The sequence below is a fragment of the Plodia interpunctella genome, chromosome 20 (genome assembly GCF_027563975.2).
Source record: "Plodia interpunctella isolate USDA-ARS_2022_Savannah chromosome 20, ilPloInte3.2, whole genome shotgun sequence".
Lineage (NCBI taxonomy): Eukaryota > Metazoa > Arthropoda > Insecta > Lepidoptera > Pyralidae > Plodia > Plodia interpunctella.
In genome coordinates, this window is record NC_071313.1 from 1,605,662 (window position 1) to 1,624,224 (window position 18,563).

General features: G+C 35.7%; 4 protein-coding genes and 1 long non-coding RNA gene across 5 annotated transcripts; 2 read left to right on the forward strand and 3 right to left on the reverse strand.

Annotated features, from left to right (window-relative positions):
- The first annotated feature begins 100 nt into the window (after positions 1-100).
- LOC128678531 (speckle-type POZ protein-like) lies at positions 101-1,835 on the forward strand. The gene has a single exon (XM_053760100.1). The coding sequence runs from the start codon at positions 657-659 to the stop codon at positions 1,677-1,679; it is 1,023 nt and encodes a 340-aa protein (XP_053616075.1). The 5' UTR covers positions 101-656; the 3' UTR covers positions 1,680-1,835.
- On the reverse strand, positions 1,589-2,535 carry LOC128678533 (uncharacterized protein). Its single transcript, XM_053760102.2, has 2 exons — positions 2,312-2,535; positions 1,589-2,188 (listed from the first exon to the last, which is right to left on the reverse strand). The coding sequence occupies exons 1-2, from the start codon at positions 2,432-2,434 to the stop codon at positions 1,844-1,846; spliced, it is 468 nt and encodes a 155-aa protein (XP_053616077.1). The 5' UTR covers positions 2,435-2,535; the 3' UTR covers positions 1,589-1,843.
- Positions 2,536-8,218: 5,683 nt separating this feature from the next.
- On the reverse strand, positions 8,219-10,097 carry LOC128678612 (uncharacterized). Its single transcript, XM_053760245.1, has 2 exons — positions 9,092-10,097; positions 8,219-8,955 (listed from the first exon to the last, which is right to left on the reverse strand). The coding sequence occupies exons 1-2, from the start codon at positions 9,804-9,806 to the stop codon at positions 8,264-8,266; spliced, it is 1,407 nt and encodes a 468-aa protein (XP_053616220.1). The 5' UTR covers positions 9,807-10,097; the 3' UTR covers positions 8,219-8,263.
- Positions 10,089-10,683, forward strand: LOC128678614 (uncharacterized). The gene is made up of 2 exons (XR_008405656.1): positions 10,089-10,383; positions 10,510-10,683. It is a non-coding gene; the product is annotated as an uncharacterized LOC128678614 (long non-coding RNA).
- A 133-nt stretch (positions 10,684-10,816) lies between these two features.
- On the reverse strand, positions 10,817-18,497 carry Cyp40 (Cyclophilin 40). Its single transcript, XM_053760246.2, has 9 exons — positions 18,217-18,497; positions 17,528-17,665; positions 17,132-17,238; positions 15,965-16,156; positions 14,947-15,066; positions 13,931-14,096; positions 13,391-13,494; positions 12,554-12,706; positions 10,817-12,197 (listed from the first exon to the last, which is right to left on the reverse strand). Exons 1-9 carry the CDS (start codon positions 18,287-18,289, stop codon positions 12,099-12,101), a joined length of 1,152 nt encoding a protein of 383 aa, XP_053616221.1. The 5' UTR covers positions 18,290-18,497; the 3' UTR covers positions 10,817-12,098.
- Positions 18,498-18,563: the final 66 nt, after the last annotated feature.

Consider the following 18,563-nt stretch of genomic DNA (forward strand, 5'->3'; position numbering starts at 1 on the left):
TTTGTACGAAGTTTTGTAGTTTTGTTTTGTTTGACAATCTTTGCAAACGCCTAGCTATTGTCAACTCAGTCAACCACACTATTTTTCCAAATTATACATCATTTAGACATTGATGCTAGGTGGAGCTATAATATTTTTGTTACGTTGCGCATGCGTTGCGCCCGTATTTGCAAGCTTCGATATCTTTGAATACTTTGATCGATTACGATTTCACGACGGTACCACCACAGATGTAAGAACTCTTCTTCTGTGTTTTGTTACGCTATGTCGTCTTTTTTTCGGATAAATTGCAAATCATAGGTATATATATACTGTGAACAGCCGCGTACCTTATAATTTGTAACTAAAATGACAATGCCTGTTTGGAAGAAAATTTATACAAGGTGCAGCAGTGAAGAACGCAAAAAATAAAGATAGGTAAATGATTGAATTTGTTGAGGTTTATATGTCTATAGCATTGTCGAGTTTAACAGAATCGAATAGATTCGATTTCTCGATTTGTACCTACGTGAGTGAGTTGAGTGTGTTAGTGTACCACGGGAGTTGAGATTGAGATGGAATTGGAAAATTAAATTGAAAGAAAACTAGGATAGCAAGCAAAATAAATCTTGTTTTACCACTGAATTGAAGTTAAGGTCTTCCTAACGATTGCAACAATGTCTACTATAAACTATACCACGCGCACAGAAGGCCAGACGAAGATAAACACATTGATATGGACTGTGTCTAATTTCATTAATCTTCTGGACAATAAATCTACAAGAGAATTTAGAACTGAAAAGTCTAAAGAAGCTAGCGCGGATCCTTTGGAGTCACGCTTTCAATTGAAAATGCAATTCCTGGGCCGCGACAACGATATTATTGAGATTTACTACTTGTCTCCTTCTCCTGTGTTCTTGAAATCCATTTTGACTATATGTCTGAAACGTTTTGAGGAGCGTTCTATAGTCATAAAGGAGTACCATACAGTCCAAGCAAATAAATGGCAGTATTTAGCCACACTGTACAAAAGGGATATAGCAAGTTATGATGGTCGGGACATATTTTTGCTGAGTGATGGTAGTTTACGTCTCAAATTCCAATTCATGGTAACTAATGATATAAAAGTTCAAAGAGCAAATGTTCCAGAAACACAATTGAGTAGTGATTTTGAGAATCTCTTAAATAACAGCCTGTTTTCTGATGTCACAATCAAATCTGCCGAAGGGATTGAGTACAAAGTACATAAAGCAGTTTTGGCAAGCAGGAGTGCAGTTTTGAAGGCGCACTTTGAGCATAACACTACAGAATGCCACACCAACATTGTTGAATGTCCACTGGAATCAGATGTTTTGAAAGAAGTCCTTATGTTTATATACAGTGATAAAACACCAAAAGTTGATGAAATTCCTGAGAAGTTGTTAGCAGCAGCGGATTATTATCAACTGAGTCGGCTAAAGAGTTTATGTGAGGAAGCTCTGCATAAGAGACTAACTGTAGAGAATGCTATTGAGACACTGCAGTTGGCAGATTTGCATTCTGCAAATGAACTAAAACAGTCAACACTGGAATTCATCAAGGACGGCCAGGCCAGACTCATTACCAAGACTGAAGGGTGGGCGAATGTGCAGTCTGTTCAACTCATCAAGAGGATTTACGAGTTCATAATGGCTGATGATGTAGATACCGATCTAAAATGAATTTTCGACATTGATCTCTCATAATTCTAGACAATTTTTGTTATCATATATTGATGTATTTCTCATAGCTACGGTATTTTAATTGTTCGTTATTAGACATTAAGTTAATTTAAGAATTTTATTTAAGGTTATAATAAAGGAAATACTTGTTTTAGACTACTATTTTATTTATCATTATCCCCTCCACCATCATCATCACTGTCACTAGGATCTGAAGAGTCACTATCACTTTCATATACATTAACATTTTTTCTATTGGTGTTTACAAATATGTTGTCCTCATCAGTTTTGATTTCTTTCTTAGCTTCGTTAAATTCCTTTGGCCATACATTATTTTCTTTGTAATATTTTATAGAGTCTTTGTTCATTATTTTAACTATTTCCGCCTTAACTTTATCACCTTCTAATATAGGCTCTACTAGAATGTAATCGCCTCTTTTTACCCAAATGTTTTTACGGAACTTTGTCGGCATTGATACAAGATATTCTTCACCGGATGGAGTGGTAACCTGGAAAGGTTATTTTGATACTTTTTAAACTTATACGTTAAATATCATAAAAATACATTGATATCGAAATAGGTAAAACTTAAATGACTTTCTTTATATAGTACTATGATTAATAAACTTTACCTCGTGCAAGTTGTTTCCTTTACTTTTTAAAACTTTCACTACATTTTGATTCTCTTTTGGCAATTCATAGTCGTCCCATAAGGCCTCATTCATTACATGTTTCCTTTTAGTTACTTTTGACATAATTATATTTTTCGTAAATACAGACAAATTTATTGGAAAACTCGGAAAACTGTATCAAAAAACAACACAACACGAACGGTGCGGCACATGTGTCAATGTCAATTATAAAATTAACTGAATGACGTTGACATCAACTTTTATCAGTAATTTGAGGCAAAGGCACCGCACTACACACATACAAAAACATTAAAATCTACTACTACTACTTTTTACCTATAATTTCACAAGGTAATATAATAACTTTATATGCCACTGTCCAATCAAGTTGTTCTCTTAATGACTAAGAAAAGAACCACACATTTAACCTATATGAATCAATGTAGATACGTACCTACCATACAGGTAGTATAGGCGCCAGATTTAGCCCATAGCTCAACGAAAAAGGAAACAATACAATAATAATTAGACAGTCACTTGTCGCCAAGCAAGAGAATACAATACCAAGTAAAGACATGTGAATAAAAATGCGAATACTACTAAAATCAACGTTTATTATCATGTTGTATAGTCACAATAATGTATAAAACGCTAGGATCAGTCGTGAGTCGTTCCATGTGACAATTTTGTACTAAGTAAATACTTATTAAGGCCTACTAAATCGTAACTATTGAACAGCTTAGGTTTTAAGTCAATTTTCACTTGCAACAACGCATAGCTAATTACTATTTTGTAATTTATGGTAGCGTCATCTAACCAATGAAAATTGAAAAGAATTGACAATCGTCATGATTCAGCGCCCTGAATATTTTATGTAAATTATGAATGTATTCTAAGCGAGGAAGCCATTTCTATTACATTTCCGTGTGGCGACACCGAAACGCGAGCGTAGACGATGTGATAGCGTGGATGAATGAGATAGAACATTTTTCCATAAATCTTCTCAGCTCATTTCATACAAAGCGGCTAATCAGGCATTGTAAAACTGGGCACACGATGAGAGACAAAATATATCAGCGCTTTTTATCTATTTATAATATGCGTCTCTTTCTAGTATGAGCGAAACGAAAGATATCTCGCAAATATTACAGAGAGAGAGAGAGAGAGAGAGAGAGAAAGCAACTTAATGTTAATGACATAAACAACTCACATTCATTTCCTTACAATAATTTACAATATTTTAAAACTAAGTTTTGTTCGTTTATTAGGTAACATTTTGTTGATGATTTAATAATACCTACGTTACGTACATTACTATTGTACCTTGAATATTTACAGGAACAGTTATTACACCTCTGCAAAGAAAACTTAAACTAAAAATTATATGAAATGCTTAGTAATGGCAATATAAAACTTGTATAGAACATTATACAGTGTAGATTTTGAATAAATGTAATTTTACTGGTCAATTTTGATTGCCAAGCTTATAAATTATTAACCCATTATATTAAAATTAATTATTATACACAATATAAGCTGTCATCATTTTATTGATAAAATAAACAATACAAAATAATCCTGGCACATGATAAACCTGTACAAATGGTATTCTTAAAAATACTTACAAAATATTTTCAATCAAATTCAATATCGAAAATATTTCTGTATAGTTACTGGCAAAAGTGACTTCTTTTCTGAAAGTATCTAAATTGATAAAACTCTCATAAACGGTGAACTTTTGAACAAAGTAAATTAACAGTTAACGTATGTCAGTTGACCAACCAGTAACCCTGTATACATTTAGGTATGCAAAACAAGCCTAACTCTGATAATTACAAAAATTATATAGCGTACTTTAAGCTCAAGTGTCTTTTGTTAATATCGCACTTGACGAAATTAGGCATTGACAGAACGAGACAAACATACTTTAGCTTAAAGTATATGCTTTATCTTTTTTATGAATAACAGGGTACATAAATATTGATTTGGCTAGTCTTTTGTGGCCTGATATAGTACGTTCTTGTGTACAAAAACTTCGAACAATCTGTACAAAAAAAAAAACGCAATAAATAAAACTTATGTTTTCACAAATACACTACCCATTAATATACCTAAAGTTTGTAAATCATACCTCGATCTCTGAGACAGATGACAAATAGTATGACAATAATACATCTGTCTCTGTCGCTCACATTTCGAATGTATCTGTCCATCCTGCTGTCACAGGGATCAAGCCATATTTTACACACTATAACACCTAATTATATTCTAGTAAAACCCTCCGTTTAAATACTAACTTACGTATTATATAAATGGCAGTGATGCGTTTGGTTTTTGGAATAATTTTACAACTTAAAATAGCCAGAATAAGGCCAAGTTGGAGCACACAAAATAATACTTTAATTATTATAAGATCAACCGCCGAGCTTTGCTAATAAAACTATCGCTATTGAACAAACTTACGTGGTTATCATATCCACAAACCACATTTATATATATAGGACAACACTTAAATTGACTTAGTCTATTAAGATAGTGAAGAAAACTGATTTGTCATGTCACATACATTTTTTGCCATTGCAATAGCAAATAGTATGGTCAAGATTGGTTTGATAAACACTAAGTGTTGCTGGCCAACAAGAAACAGCGCCCTAAAGTAATGTCTTAACTTTCTTGACAGACTGTACATTACATATTACTGTAGTTACATAGAAAAGTAGAAAGTAACTGAACATGAAGGTTACTGGTTACAGAAGAAAAGGGAGACCAAGAAAGAGATGAATGGACTGTGTGAGGAAGTGAAGAAAACGACCTCCGTGGCCTAATGGTCATCATGCCGGACTGCTACACTGGAGGTCCCGGCTTCGATACCCGGTCAGCTCAACATGGAAAATGAACTTTTTCAGATAGACTTGGATCTTGGATGTTTATTTATTTATGTATACGAGTATGTTACAAAACATAGTATCATTGAGTTAGTATCCCATAATACAAGTCTCGAACTTACTTTGGGGCAAACTCTATTTATGTGAAGGAGTTAGCAGTGGACGTGAGTAATCAGCATATATAATTGTATGGAAAGAAAATTTATATTGCGCCGATCCATAATGATAAGGAAGATGATGATATAAAAATTAGAAACAAATAAGGGCGCTGTCCTCCTGGCAACACTGGGTTTATCAACCAATCCTAACCATGCTATTTGGTATTGCAATGACAAAAAAATTTAGTTCGTTAAAAATCTATTTTTCTTACTTTATATAAACAGACTATATTTAATTTTCTTACTGTAATTTTAATTAGTCATGAACACTGTCCCAACCTTAGTATGGAAAACCCACACTGTACTTGCCGGTAAGTGGCCGCTTTTAATTTGAAGTCAACTATTCAAATACATTGGCAGTTTAAAATATTCGTTTTAAATGTATAAGTTAAAAGTAGACAATATACTAGGGCATATCCTCGAGCCGTGGCATATTTCCTCAATTCGGTACTTCTCAAATTGGTGGTCAACTTTTCTTATAAACCACTTCACAATTTCCGATCCCATTCTCATTCAAATTTATAGAATCAAGATGGAATAAATTCCAATCTTTGTTACCAAATTTTAATTTAACCACATAATTGAGAAAAATGCACCTATAATTTATGTAGAGAAGCTGCAATAACAAGCGAAAAATGTCACATATTATAAAGTGTTCACAGACGCGGCCTTTTTGATAGTTCCACATATTGCGCGGACTATCCTTCATCAGTAAACGTATCTTCTAGGTAGGAATGCCTAATAACGGCAAAATGCATGTTTAGGATTAAATTGTTACATCACGCAACAGAGATCGTAAAATCTAAAAGCTAGAAACATTCCACAAATCGTGTACAGTCAAAAGAACATCAAATTACCCTGCGTAAACCTCTAAGGTGAGCTAATATCGACGAGTTTGCAATTAATTTGGGTAGGCTGATGTGCTGTTGACTGTACACTCCGTTTTTTCTTACGATTACTAACGAGTAAACAATATTTTAAAGTACTTTTGTCACAAATGAATCAAATATCAGTCTCAAACCAAACATCCTAAAGTAAAACATTTATTAACCACGAAAACGATTTCCTAAATAGTCAATTTTGATTTACATTACAATAAGTCTTGTTAAGTTTGATTAATATAATAAGTCTTGTAAGAAAAAACGGAGGTTACTAACATTATTTTTTCAACAATTCAAACTTTGACAAATTTTATTTCATCATTTACAATGCACTGTTGAAAATATGTCATGTGTAAATATGCCACAGTTGGCAAAAAAAAAAAAACATATCACCAAAACCGATTTTAAAGAGCCTTTACTTAAAATTAACTTTATTGCATAAGAAAACAAATACACAAGGAACAAGGAAAAGCACTAGCAACGGCAGATTTATCCCATGGAGGGATCTGTCCCAGGCAACCGTCAGGAAAAGACTTAGTTCAAAACACAAAGGTCAAAAGAAACAATACAACAAAACAAAGGAAGTTATAACAATTAATATCAAATTGAATAAAAATCTTGAAAACAAAATTTTGTATTTTTTTAATTTAAATTTATTTAAAAGCCACTAACACTTTTTTATGTATTTTAGTGTCGTACTTATTATTTTAGGTATTTATGAACCTAAACGTTTCTCAAAAAACACAATGAATTATTACTAAAATAAAAATTTAAAGCTCAGTCAACAAAATGTGGTGGAATCGAACGTCAATTACCTTCGCGACACATTTCCAACATAAAACGCCCTACTCACTTTGCAATCTGTCGCCGCAACCGAAAGGGATGCAAATATACATAAGAAAAAAAATCTACGGTCTCAACAGCCCATTAATGCAACAAACGCTACAACACATATGTATAAAGTATATATATGTAGATTTGGATGATTAAACAGAGTCGGCATCCAAAGAAATCGATGTCAAAAAATTTCAATATTTTTTTTGTCTCCCTTACAGTTTGGCTAATCAGCTGATCGGACATGGTACGATTAGTAAAAATTTCACGTCCTTTGTTCACTGTTAATTTTAGAAATAGATTTATATCATCTTCAGTCTGTCATAGAGAAATCTGACCCCCTAACAGATAGCGTTCAAATCGCGGGAGGGTCATATTTCTCTGTGGCAGACTATACAGAGATGTTTGTGAACATTTGTCCTGTGAATAAAAAAATATCTTGTATAAACACTAGCTTAATCTTCTTCTTTGCATGTCGATAGCAAATCTATACCGCTCTATTGGGTGCTAAATACATTTTTGCCTTAATATAATAAAAGTAGCTTAATATAATAACCATATATTGTAAAACGACATATTGCATAACAATGAGCGACAAGACAAAGGTGGTCTTTATCTGTCTGTACACAAAAATAAATAACTATGTGTTATGTTATTGGTGATGGAAGAAAAAATTCATCAATTTTGACTCTGCAATGGGAATTGTCCATTTTTTTTGAAAACATTTTATTTCAAAATCATAGTCTTTGCGTTTACTTTTTGTTGTCAAATCATAAAAATACCCTATATTTTATTTTCAAAAAAATAACCTTTGTTTGACCTTCATGACGTCATCAGTGGTGGAGTACAGTGTACACATCAGTGCGTAGGTATGATAAAAACAAACAAAACGTCAACGTCAAATATCCGAACATAACAACATAAGCTTAAAGTATAATCCTACATACTACTCCACCAAAACAATTAGGCACATGGCAAACATGGCGTCACTGTAGCTAGGGAGGGGAATATTCGAGACTCGCTGATACCTAGTATGAAACTGGTAAGTAACTATTGTGAATACAACTTAGTATGTGTATATTATAACTATACTTTATTTATTTTGGGAACAGAGAACTGTGTGTGCAAAGGAAATAATAAAACTCCTAATTGATTAAATGTACTTTATTTATTGGAATAATTTGAAAAATTGTTCTAATCAGAATCTAATTCTTCAATCCCTGACATTCTTTCAAAATCTGAATGTGATTCCAAATCACTGTCATCGCTGTCGTCATTTACATTTATGACTAACTCTCTTGCGTCTTCTAAACCTTGCTTTTCCCAGTACGCCTTCCGTAACCGGTCCACGTGATTAATTTCTTTTTTCCAATCGTCTTGCGTTATTGATTGTATGGCTTCCCTGGCTAGTTTTTCGATTTGTCTCTCTGACTGATCGACATTCTTGTCGGCGACTCTTTGTTTGACCAGGTTCCAAATGTACTCAATAGGATTGAGGTCACATTGATATGGTGGAAGTCTGAGGACTTCGTGACCGCTCTCCTCTAAAAGTTTGTCCACTAAATATTCTTTTTCCGGTCGGTTGCGAATTATAATATAATTCAACTCAGCCTTTGTCATTCGCGGGTCAAACGTAATGTTTCTCTCGCTCAGCCAATTCTGCATGTCTTGTTTACGAGCGGCCATAGTAGGAGGCTTATTTAATTGCTTGCTGTGGTAGGGCGCGTTGTCTATGACAACAATACTGTTAGGTGGCAAATTTGGAATTAGTTTTTCGGTTAACCATTTCGTGTAGTTTTCTGTGTCCATTTCGTCGTGGTAATCCCCTTTACTACTTTTACATTTGTATAATAAGTCTGCACCTTCGACGAACCCAGTCTCTCCTCCTGAAATACAAAGATATAAACATTAATAAACAGTGTAGTGACATGAACAATAGTTAAATTATTAAAGTAGAATATCACGTACGTGCAGAAATATTAATTATATGGAACCCTAATAAGACAGCTCATTGGGTATTACCTGCGTGAACGATTATCCAGCGTTGGCCAGCACTATCGTTTTTTCTTATGCCTGGGACCGTTTGACTTTGCCAACACTTGTTGACAGTGTAATGCGAGTGGACCCATGTTTCATCGGTAAAAATAACAGGTTTTTTTTCCGGGCCCAAGTCGTCGTTTTCTTTTAATCTTCTTAAGTAACGTGCACGCCACGCTGCTATTTCAGGTCTTTCTATGAGCACGTCTCGTTTTTTGGAGCACTTTTTGAATTTAAATCCCAAACTTTCTGTTATAATTTTTCGCAGGGTCTCTCTTTGACCAGGAAAGTTAAGATCTCTCTTAACAACGTTTAAAATTTTTTTCAATGTAGGCACTTCTTTGTACACGTCATAAAAGCTTTCAATTTTTGTTTTAATTGCACAAATCATGAAGTCATCAATTTCCAGCTTTTTCTTTTGTTTTCGCTTTTTCCCTGGAGTGGGTAATTTGACTGTCTCTGTTGGGGCTTCGCTTGACGTACCCGGCTGTGGTGAAAGCCTTAGTTTCTCCAAAACTTCTTTTTCCTCGTTTTTTATTCTGGCCAATGTGCGTCGACTAATGCCAGTAGCCGTACACACTCGCTTTTCCACTTGAGATATTGGAATAGCTATTCCATGCAACTTTTCTTCCTCAAAAAAATGTAATACTTTTAATATCATTGTCCTTTCGGACCCACGGATAGTTTTTTTCCTACCCATTATGAGGTTAACAAAAAATATCAACAACAAAAACAACACGGGACTTTTAAACAACACAGAATGAATTAATAACAATTATTTAACAAAAATTAACAACACAAACTCAACAAAAACCCAACTGACAACGAAAATTTTAGGAGGCGCGAAAGCACGTGGTGTAACTGCAGAGCGCGAGTACACGACTGCGCGTCACTAGGGAGAGCGCGGGGAGGTGAGACGAGGTACGGGCGCCGAAACCGCATTCCTGTCATGCGCCTAATTGTTTTGGTGGAGTAGTACATTAGATAGAAGCCGTTTAGTTTTAATTAAATATTGTACATAGTAGGTAATATCCAGAAATGTGTAGGTAAGGTCCAGAAATGTAAGAACATTTCTGGAATTTGTTTTGCTTGCGTCTTATTAGGGTGTGTAATTCGAAAACTGTACAATATGTTCAAAAATTGTTTCGTTCCAACATGCAAAAATATTACGGAAAATAATCCGAATAAAAGAAGACATGCGAGAAAGATGGTTTCACGAAGTAAACACAGAGTATTTTAAGGCTTACACAATGTATTGATGTGAAGATCACTTCGATGTAAGTATCTAAATCCTGTAAATAACAGCCTTTGTACCTACTATATGTTTATATAGCCTAAATTACTTAGCTGCTATAATTTTTTGTCTTTTACCTTTTGTTAACTAAAATTATTTTATTTTACAGCCACAGAGAGATTTTAAAAACTACTATGTGTAAATTGATGAACGATGAGCCGATGTTTAAGTGTTGCATGGTGCAAGCCAAAACAAAGATCTAGTTCGACTGACGCTTCATAGGTTAGTAAATTATTTTCTTTAAAAAAGCGATTGAAATCATTCCAATTCAAAAGTAAAACTACCAAAAATAACCAAAAAAATAACCAAATTTATTTATAAGTGTTAATATTTGGTCATATCTTTGTGGTATAAATGATATTTTCATAAATTTCATATCATCATTTGTTTACATTCTTGAATTATGATGTGCTCAATCAAAATAAAGTATAAAGTTTTACTGTTATTATACATCTGTTAACTGTACATATGTTATTATAATGAATAAATAATAAAAATATATAAAATAAACTGTTATTTTCATCCTAAAAACCCTCATTGCAATAATCCGAGCACAATGTCCCACTATACAGAGTACATAAAGAAAGTAATAAATGGAATAAGAGGACAGCCCTTTAATTTTATATAATGGCAAATACTAGTTTTTGTCTGCGGATCGTCCATGTGAATGTAGTTGTTTTTTTAATTTCAGGAAACAAACCTTAATATTTTCAGGCAAACCTATATATTGAGCTCTATTTAAAATCTGATCTGTTGTAAGATTACCCTGAACAGAAAAAACAGCAAAATCTTATCTCATATAATGTCCGTTTGAAAGCTCAGCGTAAAAGCAATATGCATCCGCAAACACAGTAAATACAGATGTACTGCAACCTCGTATCATGGCAGCCTGAACAGTGCCCTAAATGCTTTATTATATTGAACCTGAAGGGCACTGATTGGTCCAATTCCAATAATCAGTCCACAGACTTCAGGTGTACAGGCATGAGCAGTAATATATAGTGTAATTTGGTACATAGTACTCATTCCGTCGTCGTTTGGACGAACTCGCAATCGGTCAAGAACCTGAAAAACCGTCAAAATCGCAAACTGCCGAATTAGCATTTGGTCCATACTATCTATAATAGCAAATGGTCAAATAGTAGGTGCTTATCGAAAACTAGTTATGCCAGACAGGGACCACCTACATTTCAAATTTCAACGAAATCCTTAGCGCCGTTTTCGAAAACGCGGTCATAAATATATAAATTGTTCGTTTAATAATATAAGGCAAAATAATTTAAAAACTAGGTGGGTAAATTTTACCTAATTTCTAAATTATTAAAATTAAGATTTAATATTACATTTTATTATTAAATGTAATTTATACTTTTTAATGTTTGTTCGACTAAGCATGAGAAAATTCACGTACAAGTAAATTGATTACGTCATCTGGTCAATTTATTCAATTATATCAATTTATTGACACAACGAAATACATTTAAATTCAAATTAGTTTTTCAAAATAGCGTATATTTTCGAAAAAAAAAAAAGTACGAAAAAATGGACAATGCCCATTCCATCACCAACAACGTCACACAGAACCTTGGAGTTAAATTGCAAAGTGTGTGGGCGCATCAAATTTAGACTAACTAATTTGGCGAGACTAAAAACAATCTTAGTCAACTAATCTTATAAATCACTACCTTCAGTCTTAGTTCAGTTTCCGACCTCGCCGACCTTCGACGATTGCTCACGAAAAAATTTTGACAACCTCTGTTTTTGTATATCGTTGTAGTTCTTGTTTGAGAGACGCACCTGGAGCGAGCAAATTAATATGCGCTTGGCAACTCACATCACACTGTCTAGACCGCTCGCAATGGGACGCAGTCAACCAATCACAGTGCGGCACTGTGACGCGACGACAACGACACCGCAACGTGATTGGTTAGCTGCGTCTCACTGCGAATAGACTCGATAGTGAGATGGGAATTGCAAACCCGTTCCTGGATGCACCATTACATCATGCTTATCATAATAATGCATTGTCATTCAAACTAAACGTGTGTACAAAATTTCAGCTCAATCGATTGAAGATTCCACCCGAACACACATACATACATACATACATACAGTGCAAGTTAATAAAAAGTCAAATTATGAAATCAAAATACCTCTTCAAGAAGTTTCTGCACCGCTCTGTTGTTGGGACAAACTTTGTCTGCCTGCCGTAGGTCCGAGAGCGCCGCATCGTAGTTCTTAAGGACGAAGTTCGCTTGCGCCCGCCGGTAGAGGGCCTTTTCGTTGTGTGCCTCTATCGCTAGTACCTGTAAGGGAATATGATCTTTATTTACATTGTGAGAAATCATATTTTTAATTTCGGCTTTTGAAGTTGTATATTTTTTTTTACCCTGAATTTTGTATTAATAGTAAAATTTTCGAGCCAGTAAACGTTCGAAAAGAAACTCGGAACACTTCGCACGTGAAGACTTATTAAAATATGGACTTCATATAGGTAAGGTCTTCAGTCAAAATCAAGTTTATATCAGTTTATGACCACAGTTGACCAAATAATGCAGAACATAACCAAAAATAGTGTTAATATTTTCAGGATAATCCACGTAATCCTTCCTTTTTCCTTTAAACTCGCACCACGATTGCGTAGAAGGTATTTTTGGTCGTAAATCTACAACAATATTGAAAATTGGCGCTTTTTGCCTCCATTGGCAATGTTTGTGTGCCTTCGTCGTACCAGTAGCGCCATCTGCGCTGAGCTTTGCGTAATATGCCCTATTTACTAGCGGCCCGTCCGGGTTTCGCTCTGATAAAAACATAAGATATTATACACCTAACCTTTCCTCGGGAACCATACTATCTATTGGTGAAAACAGTGTTGGAAATTAACACACTCGAAAGAAAGAATGCTCAGTTTTGACGTGAAAGCACGGACAAACAAACGCACTATTGAATATATAATATTAGTAGGCATATGAATTAGCATAGAAACCTACCTCGTTACATGATTTGATGCAAGCGTTATGGTCCTCCAACTTCTTGTAACAAGCCGCTAAATTCAGGTGGCATTGTAGCTTGTATGTCTTCGTCGTGTCACACACTGCGAACAAATGTAGACCTTATTGCACATGTATGTAAAGCTTTATTTATTTCGTTTAGATTTTTTAAAATTCTGAAATAGTATCTGGCTGTCAGTCTATTAGAAGAATCTCAATTATTGCTTAATGCCCTTATTTAGATTACTACAAAAATTATCATCCCCAGTTTGTGTGTGGGTACGTGCGCGTGCAGCCGTTGAAGGTACCGCAGTCACTTGCGCAGATGAGAGAGAAACTCACAGTGGTCAATCAACGCCAGTTTGTGTGTGAGTACGTGCGCGTGCAGCCAGTGGAGGTACCGCAGACACTTGCGGCACTTGCGGAGATGAGACTGACTGTGGTCAATCAGTGTCAGTTTGTGTGGGGGTACGTGCGCGTGCAGCCAGTTGAGATACCGCAGACACTTGCGGTACTTGCGGAGATGAGAGAGAGACTCACAGTGGTCAATCAGCGCCAGTTTGCGTGTGGGTACGTGCGCGTGCAGCCAGTTGAGATACCGCAGACACTTGCGGTACTTGCGTGCGGCGGCCGCGGGCCGACATCGGCTGAACTGCGCATTGCCGCTGCTCTTTACGTCGCGTATGCGCAGGATTAGTTGCTCTAACTGTGACATGTCAACATAAATAACATATTTGCTACAAGCGTTTATTATTGTCAGTTATTTATTATTATTTAGTTAACGCGTGACAAAAACAAAAATTTCATGTCCTTGCAGAAAACCATTGAAGTCCCTCGTCTGGAGCCAATACTCACGTGGCAGTAAATGGCAAGTTAATTTAATTGGATGGAATACAAATAGATTTTATTATAGACAGACAAACACCGGAACAGGTAAAACTAAATTTAAAAGCTTGTTATATAAATATTATTTTAAGTTATCTTGTTGCGGATTATATATAGTATGTTTTATATCGCCGTATCAACTTGGCCAAAAATGATTTGGTATATATGTGTGTTCTCATGTAGCGGTAGTGTTTCTCAACCGATTCCCGTAAATTTTTGGGAACAGGTTTCATAAACATGTATAAATCGATAGTGGAGTCAGTTTTTGGATTTTGAAAATGGCGGAACTAGAGGCTTGAGAGCCTTTGGATTTTAATCTTAACTAGCTTTTGTCCAGTTCAGGAGCAGTTATTTTTTCCGGGATGAAAGGTACCCTATGTCCTTCTCCATACTTCAAACTATACCTATGTATGCAATAATTTCAAGAAGATTAAGAGAGTGTGAAGAGACAAACAAACAAACGAACAAACGAACAAACAAACAAACAAACAAACAAACAAACAAACAAACAAACAAACAAACAAACAAACAAACAAACAAACAAACAAACAAACAAACAAACTGTCGCATTTATAATATTATACTAAGGATTAGGACTAAATTCAGTATGTGACAATAACATTTCAAGTGGACAAATTAGGATTTAAGTATAAAGTGGGTAAGTGTCTCACGGGGATGTGGTGCCGCGCGGGCCAGTCCTCGGGGAACTCCGGCAGCGAGTCGGCGCTCCCGTCGCGGCAGCTCACGTCCCACTCGCCCGCCACCTCGCCGCACGCCTCTATTGTACATGCCTGGAACGAGCTCATCATCAACACCGATTTAAACGTACCCACTGCTGGAGCACAGGCCTTGCCTATGGAAGTGAATGACCCACCACGCGGGCCCATTGTAGATTGGCGAGTTTTAACGACGTGCCAATACAAATGGCTTATGTGCCATCCGAAGAACGGGGTTAGAAGGAGTTTATACTTTACTACCTTTATATGATGCAAATTTTATTTTAAATCCACATACTAAGCCCCAGCCCAACTAGTGTTTAGAGAAAATCGTGTGTGTAAACTTCATTATTAAAGGAAAAATACTTTTTGTGAAACATTCCACAAACTTAACTCTTTCATCTCTATTTTGTATATTCTATTTTGACGACCTCGGTGGCGCAGTGGTAAGGTTCTTGCCACTGAACCGAGAGGTCCCGGGTTCGATTCCCGGTCGGGTCATGATGGAAAATGATCTTTTTCTGATTGGCCCGGGTCTTGGATATTTATCTATATATGTATTTGTTATAAAATATAGTATCGTTGAGTTAGTATCCCATAACACAAGTCTCGAACTTACTTTGGGGCTAGCTCAATCTGTGTGATTTGTCCTAATATATTTATTTATTTATATTTATTTATTCGATTGAACGTCAATGGAATCGTATTTTATTAGACGTAAACTTGATAATAGAAGGACAGACGTCGATGTGAAAGTGAGTTTTTATTAAAAACTAAATTGGCACATTGACATAAAGTTCATTTAAATTGGTCAAAATCAAGATATACAGTTTGACCAATATGAAAAGTCACTCTGTTATCTTCACGTGTTCCCGTTTGCATTCGGGGCTGTGACGCCGTAGAACCCGAGACCCACTTAAAGCGTTGGGTCAAGTCAGAATTGATAAACATAAAATAGCATTTTCACACACACCACAGTGGGCCGCCCAATGTCCCCGTCGGCGCTCGACTGCAGCTCGCGCACGACGCCGAGCCCGGCGAGCACGCGGCCGAACACCACATTGGTGCCGTCCAGCTGCGGGCACGGCACCGTCGTGATGCAGAACTGGGAGCCGTTCGTGTGCGGCCGCCCTTTGTTCGCCATGCTTAGCACGCCTTCCTCATGCTAAAATTGTCATATTATAATCACCGGACGTCGATCACCTTGGTGGTGGAAACGGTGGTGGTGTAATGGTAGAGACGCCCGCCTGTGCCTCGACAGATCCCAAGTTCGAATCTAACTTAAACCCGCATAAGTTTATATAGTAAACTGACTCTTGTATAGTAGTTTTCATCGTCCACCACTTGATTCCGGTGATTGAAAACATCGTGACGCCTACAGTCTCGTTGATTACCAACTTGTGTGTGAAATGGGGCAATGGCAATGGCAGACCACTCTATTAACAGTGCCAAGAAAGTTGTTGTTTCATTCTACGTAATGACCACATGGGTCAGCCATGAGGAATACGATTAAGACCTTGGTACAAAGGTTGTTTGCATGGGCACCTCACTCTCATCTATATCTGCCTCCAAACAGCAGTGCTTGCATTGTTGTGTTCAGGTTTGAAGGGGTAGAGGGACCACTGTCCCTCTTACACTTAATTACAGGGTTCTGTAGCAAAAGATCTTAGGTAACAAAGTACATAAGTTGACACCTCTGATCGTGCAGCGTCCAAAGGCTGCGGTAACTCGGGTCACCTTGCCTGTTTGCCTGCTTTTTAGTATAAATTTTATACTAAAAAGCAGCAAATTTTTCTTTATTATTTCTGTTATACTATAGATTTTATACTGCTGAATAATATGCCTCTTACATGGAGATCTTGATGTGGTGATATTAGTCCTTACAAGGAGTATAAGTTCAGAGAACGCAAACATGCTGATAAGAAGAAACTATACAGGTTTTAAACAAGAAATTGGGTCTTATTTTCTTATCTAGTATGTGTGAAACATTGTTGTGACATTTTATTTGAGTCGCCCCAAAAGCATGTAATTTATTTGAGACTATCTACCGCCACCCAGTGGCAAGTAGTCAGATACACATGAAAAGCAGATACATAAAACTGCTTTCAAGCAAAGAATTGCTTTTTAAATACATACATACTTTTAAAATGAAGTTCTCATCTGGGAATGTTTCTCCGTATATACTCTCTCCCCCTGTTCCATCTCCATTTATAATATCCCCTCCTTGAACCATGAATTGTGAGATCGCTAAAAAAAAGTTAACTGTGATTTAGGTCCGCCACACAACACATGATTAAAAAAAACAAAAAAGGTCTGCTCTCTCTCTCTTTCTCGTCTTTACATTTTCCCATTGCATTTGGAGCTAAAGAAGATCTACTATTCTCTTATACATAAAAAAGTTCCTTTTATTTGGTAGGCTAATGATTTTATTACATTGCATTTCAATATAGGTAGGATGCCTTCTATAATTTTGCAAATAAACAGGATTGTTATTGATATTCATAATAAACGAGCTATAGAGCTATTTCTTATTTACCTTTGTGAAATCTTGTGCCTTTGTAACACAATGGTTTGTTGAATTTCCCGATACCTCTTTCGCCGGTGCATAATGCCCTGAAATTCTCTGCTGTCTTTGGCACAATATCCGCTCTTAATTCTATGACAATACGGCCAGCTGCAATGTAAAACAATATTATGCACCTACATTCTTGTGAATAAATTAATAAAAATAAATACTTATTCTTTGGGACAGATAGATGGACTTATCAATTATTGATCAGTATAGTCTCGAATCATCTTGACTGAAAAATAAAATTTTAATAGAACTGTTTCATCTAAAAATTTTAATTTAAACACCATCTACAACACTCCATGACCCACTGGTGGGCCTAGAGATGGTTGGCAATGTCCTTGGTCATCCTTAGCCAGTTATTGCCAGCAATTTCCTTTAAATTGTTCCATCAAAACCAGCACTTGAAACTAATAAAATACAAACCAGGCAAATACTCTAGCTAGACCCTGAGAACCTAGAGCAGATTTTCAGTTTATCCACAACAAACAAATTATAATTCTTTAATTACCTATATTCTTATCAATTTGTGCAACAATTATTCAATCAAAATTCCAGTGTATCAGATATAATTTTAATCACTTAAAATCCTTCACCATACGTTACTTATTCCAAAATTTACATATTCGCAAGCAATAAGACAAAACTTCCATTACCTTTTTCTCCATCTATTGAAATATCCAAGAAAACAACTGGATTTCTTTGTTGTCCGTCCATCAGAGGTATCATACTTCGGATTAATTCAGTTAGTACAACAAATACATTAGCAACTCCGAATTAAACGTATAAATAAACAAATCCAGTTTATAATCATGTAAACCTTGGCTATAACACTACATAATACAACGGTAAACAAAATAACGTAGTAAAATCTATTTATCCCGATCCCGACCTACAAATAAAACACAACAACCAAGATCAGATCAATCAATTAAACTCAAGAAATGATAGTGACACTGACACATTGACATCTTTTTAATTTAGAAAACCCAATGGAAAAACT